The 4,943-nt window shown below is 37.5% G+C and overlaps 2 protein-coding genes across 2 annotated transcripts in view; both read right to left on the bottom strand.

The window, feature by feature from the left end:
* On the bottom strand, positions 290-1,180 carry LOC109948084. The gene has a single exon (XM_020559997.1). The coding sequence runs from the start codon at positions 1,178-1,180 to the stop codon at positions 290-292; it is 891 nt and encodes a 296-aa protein (XP_020415586.1).
* LOC18784516 overlaps positions 3,437-4,943 on the bottom strand; it is a 3,970-nt gene continuing 2,463 nt past the window's right edge. Inside the window, exon 2 of the mRNA XM_007217058.2 lies at positions 3,437-4,204. Within this exon, the coding sequence (XP_007217120.2) occupies positions 3,560-4,204 (645 nt within the window). The 3' untranslated portion in view covers positions 3,437-3,559. The remainder of the gene's footprint in view (positions 4,205-4,943) is intronic.

Raw genomic sequence — 4,943 nt, 5'->3', positions numbered from 1 at the left:
TAAACTGTGGAGGAGAAGCACCTTGGTATGCAAAGTTGGCTCTATGATAACAGTTCAATGCGATGTGCCCTTTCTTGCCACAGATTTGACACTCAAGGATAGGTGTGGATGAGTTATCTGGAATTCTATAGTAACAGTTTGGTGCCGTATGTCCTCTCTTATTGCAGATTTGGCACTCAGGTATGGCCTGTGATCTCGGAGCAGAAGGGAACCGTGGTGAAAAACCACCTCTGTTGCTATTGTGATTATGGAATCGACCATTGATAGAGCCTCTACCGCGAGGAACAAACTAATTGGTAGAGCCTGATGTATTATTAGGTTGATAAGACGAATGAGAGAACTCTGATGACTGATAAGCACCATGAGAAGTATTGGTATGAGATTTATCCCTATTAAAGCCCATAGGAAATGAAGCTTGAGGGTGAGGAGTGATGGTACCAACTGTAGAGGCAGTATCCTGAGTCTGAGAAGCATCTTGAGAATGAGATGATGAGCCAATTTCAAACGGACTGACACTCATCATACCAGTCATGGAGTGATTCATTGCTAACATTCTGGATTCAATATTCTTTTCAACAGACAGCAATTGAGCTCTGAACTCCTTAAGAGCTATAGGTGTTTCCCTTGCAATGAGCACAGTCTTGATCATGTCGAATTCCTGTGGTAATCCATTTAAAGCTGCAATGATAATGTCATCATCTGAGAGCTTAAATCCTGCTGCTGCCAACTGATCTCGTATGTGCTTTAGACGAAGCAAGAATTTTTCAACTGAATCACCACCCTTGTGGATAGTGTGCAACTCAGTTTTGAGTTGATTGACACGAGCTCTTGAAACAGAGGCATATCTATCAGTGAGGCTTAGCCACGCATCCCTGGCCGATTTACAACCAATGACATACTCTATTGCCTCATCAGACAGTGTTGCAAGAAGCAAACTTAGCAAGGATTTATCAACTTGAATCCATTGACGATAGCTCTCAGTGAGCTCAGTTGTAACTCCTTCTGACTCAGAGATAACGTATTTAGATGGACACACAGAAGAGCCATCAAAATGGCCACATAAGTCGTATCCTTGAAGAACAGACTCCAATTGATAGTTCCATTTCACAAAGTTATCATCATTCAACTTAATAGTCAAAACACCTAATAAAGTCTCAATTTTCGGAGCAGTGATTGTCATGGCAGTATAGAGTCAAAGAATCAAAAATTGCTTCAACAAATCAAAAGATGATCTTCCAAGAAAACAGATCCAAGAAATTACGTCGTGCTTCAAGAAAACAGAGAAATTGCTTCGTGCTTCAAGAGAATTGAAAAATTGCTTCGTGCTTCAAGACTGAAAAATTGCTTCGTGCAACAGGTAATCAGATAACTCGGCTTCGTGCTTCAAGAAATTACAGAGCATGCTTCGTGCTTTTAATGAAATCGCTTCAAACGTAAACTGAAATTGAGGACAGAATTAGCATACCAAAGATGAATGTATCATCGAGTCAAGAAGAACAATGCTCGAAGAAAGTTGGCGACAAACACTTGCAAAATCGGCAGAAATAATATCAGACTTGAGGAAAACATCTGCATTCAACGAATCGCCATTGATGCAATCGGAGATTGATTATGATATGGAAGAGCTGAAGCAAAAATGATCAGGAATCAAAGAGCCGAAGCTCTGATACCATGAAGGAAGTTGAGGTTCCACCCCAAAACCAATTGGCAATGGGGGGAGTTGCCCAACTCCTTATAAACCCAGGCTAGGTCCCTTAACATTTCAATGTGGGACAAACACTTTTAACACAAACCTGGCTCTGATACCATGAAGGAAGTTGAGGTTCCACCCCAAAACCAATTGGCAATGGGGGGAGTTGCCCAACTCCTTATAAACCCAGGCTAGGTCCCTTAACATTTCAATGTGGGACAAACACTCTCAACACGCCCCCGCACGTGTGGCGAACTTTCAAGCCTAACACGTGGACAACACATATTGGGTGACATGGGAGCACGTGTGGCCGTTGGGCTCAACACGTGAAGCCTTGCTCTGATACCATGATAACCATGGAGGCAAGAAAGTTAGGTTTGGGTGTTTGACAGAGAAAGTCGAAGGGAGATGGAGAGAGAGAGAGAGAGAGAGAGAGAGAGAGAGAGAGAGAGAAAAAGAGAGAGAAATGAGATCTGTATTTTTCTGTTATGAAAAGCTGTTACAATTCTCACTTAACTAAAGCAATGCTTAATCTGATGTTTATATAGCTGACAACTTCTACTAAGTAGCCTAACTAACAAGCCTAACTAACAATCACGAGTTATATACTGAGAAGCACGTGACCACTCTCCAGCTCATATATTGTTAACAAGGGTACCATACTAATATATTTGCACATGTTTGTAAACCATATTCACTTACATGTGCAAAATAATCATACTTATATAGCAATTACTCATTCACTTACCCAATATCAAAACCTAATTAGCAAAAATGCATAAATGAGCTTTTTTGGTAATTCAAATATCAAATCAAAAATACAAAAATACATAATTTCAAAATCACCTTACAACTGTTTGAGCTCAACCAAGATGTTTTGAATGATGAAATTTTGTAGTATCCAAAGACCAAAACACCAAAACACCACCACTACAAAACCCAGAGAGTTCGAAGGATGCGCAACTCACATAGTTTGAAAGAGAATCAGTATTGAATAAAGTGTGAGAGAAGATGGAGAGCTCATAGAGTTATGAACGAAAGTGTGAGAGAAGACGGACAACTTAGAGAGTTATGGAAGAAAGTGTGATACAACATGGAGAGCTAAGAGAGAATAGAAGAAACTGTAAGAGAAGATTGAGAGGTTGCATCAATTTTTTAATTTTTTTGCCCATAAGTTTGCATCTATTTTCGTAGTTTTAATTTTAGTGTTTAAAAAGTTTTAAATTTGAAGCTCAATGTCTAGTGGTCGCGGGAGCGGGTAAAGTTAACTTATTTATACTACAATTTCACCTGTCATATTTAATCCAATGGCTACCAAATATAACCTAGGGACTAGAGACAAACTCTTTTTTTAGCCCTGCATATGCGTAAGCGAAACAATGGGCCTAAAAGAAATCATTTTTATGTTTGTTAGATTTTGTTTTGTCACGTGTTCTTTATGGTAAAACTTCATATTTCTTTTGTTACAATAACTGTAAAGCAACTCATAAGCCTAAATGAGCATTAGTACAACTGCCTAAAGCAATGCCGTCATCAAATCCACCACATTTAATTTCGAAGAAAATGTAAAATATCGCGTGAATATGGGTAATCCTTAGTTTCTAGCAACAAAATGCGCATAAACTAGCAAACAAATGTCTTGAACTAACACTAATAGCAAAAATAAAAAAAAATAAAAAAGTAATATTGTATCAAACTCCTTTAAATATAGGGAAGAACTATATTTAGAAGAAAAAAAAAAGAAACTTTTAGGCATAAACTATCCATTTTTTTCATATGTCAAATTTTGAAGATAATTGTTCTAGTAAAAACTTTATGTATGAAATAAAGAACAATTGAGAAGGGGATTAAATTACATCATAACAAATTCTACGGATCAAAACCAAGCAACAAAGGAGCAACTCTCAACAAAGGCTCCAATGTATTAGGCATAAATTTTCTAGCAAACAAGAAACATATTGAAGTTGTATTGCCATTGTATTCACATTCTGATCCAAACCGAATCCGATTCAAAAACTCATCTGTGATATCACTCCATTCAAATTTTCCAGGATGAGGACCACCCCTTGACCAATCCACCCAAGTAATGCTCCTCTTTGAATTCAGCTCAGAGTACAATATATTCACCAGTGTTGGAATATAATGCTCATCAATATAACAAGAAGGGCGACAGTATTCTTGAAAGATAGGATAATATTTGCAATCAGACACAATGTGGATGGCAAGCTCACGGTGCACTTCAAACCATTGAGACCCTTTTCGCCAATTTGTGATGTTTATAATTGGATACATTTTAGGGTTATATCGGCCACGGCCTGGCTTCCTTGGGTCATCAAATGAGCTTAGAAAGCTTAGATTTGAGTTGATGAGGTAGTCATAAGTTGTTGTGAAGTTGAACAACGGAATGCACGATTCAGACAGCAACACAAATCTTTGATTGGAGAAGTCAAGGAGTGCATTAGCTAGGAGGCGTCTCTCGGCATCTAACATTGTTGATGTTCCCCAATAGACTGGCTGCATGCAATCAGGTGTTGATATCAAATAATTGTTATTAGTAATTTGATTGCAATCTAATGTAGCGAAAATAACTTTATGCTGTGGCTTTATACAAGTCATCAGTCGGGAATGGAGTTAAATCTCACATTGGATCCATGACAAAATAAGTTAGATTATGAGTTTGGTGGTCCATGTGGACATAAGTTGTACATAATGATAATGAGGTGGCTAAAAGGAGCTATTACAGTTATTGGTGCCCATTTAGCTATTAGACACTAATAGTGCTTTTAGCCACCTCATCACGTACAACAGTAGTGTCTAATATTAGTGTTTTTTTTCCTTCTAGTGGACACTTACAATTTCTATTTCCTAGACATTAACCCAGTAATTTTGAAATCTATGTATAAAACCCAAATTAAAACTAAAATACCTCATAAGATATAAAAGGTCATAGTACTCCTACATATTTACATTGTTTGCCACCACACTTCAGATAAGTCAACCTGACGATTTTCAAGCATGTCATTAAGTCCCTCATTTCTAATTAATACTTCCTCATTTATAGCATATTAATAACTCCTAGTTTTTTTTTTTGGGGTATTCCCTCTAATCCCTAAAATTCCGACCAATAAATAAATCCTTAAATTTTCAACCAATAAAAAAGCCCTCAAACTTCATCCCAATAAAATATAAGGGTCATGCTAGGGAGACCTAGTATTCGATTTTTGATCTTAATATCCGATGCTCCAAGTACGTA

Source organism: Prunus persica, chromosome G3 (assembly GCF_000346465.2).
Source record: "Prunus persica cultivar Lovell chromosome G3, Prunus_persica_NCBIv2, whole genome shotgun sequence".
Taxonomy (NCBI): domain Eukaryota; kingdom Viridiplantae; phylum Streptophyta; class Magnoliopsida; order Rosales; family Rosaceae; genus Prunus; species Prunus persica.
This window is presented reverse-complemented; position numbering and strand designations above follow the sequence as displayed.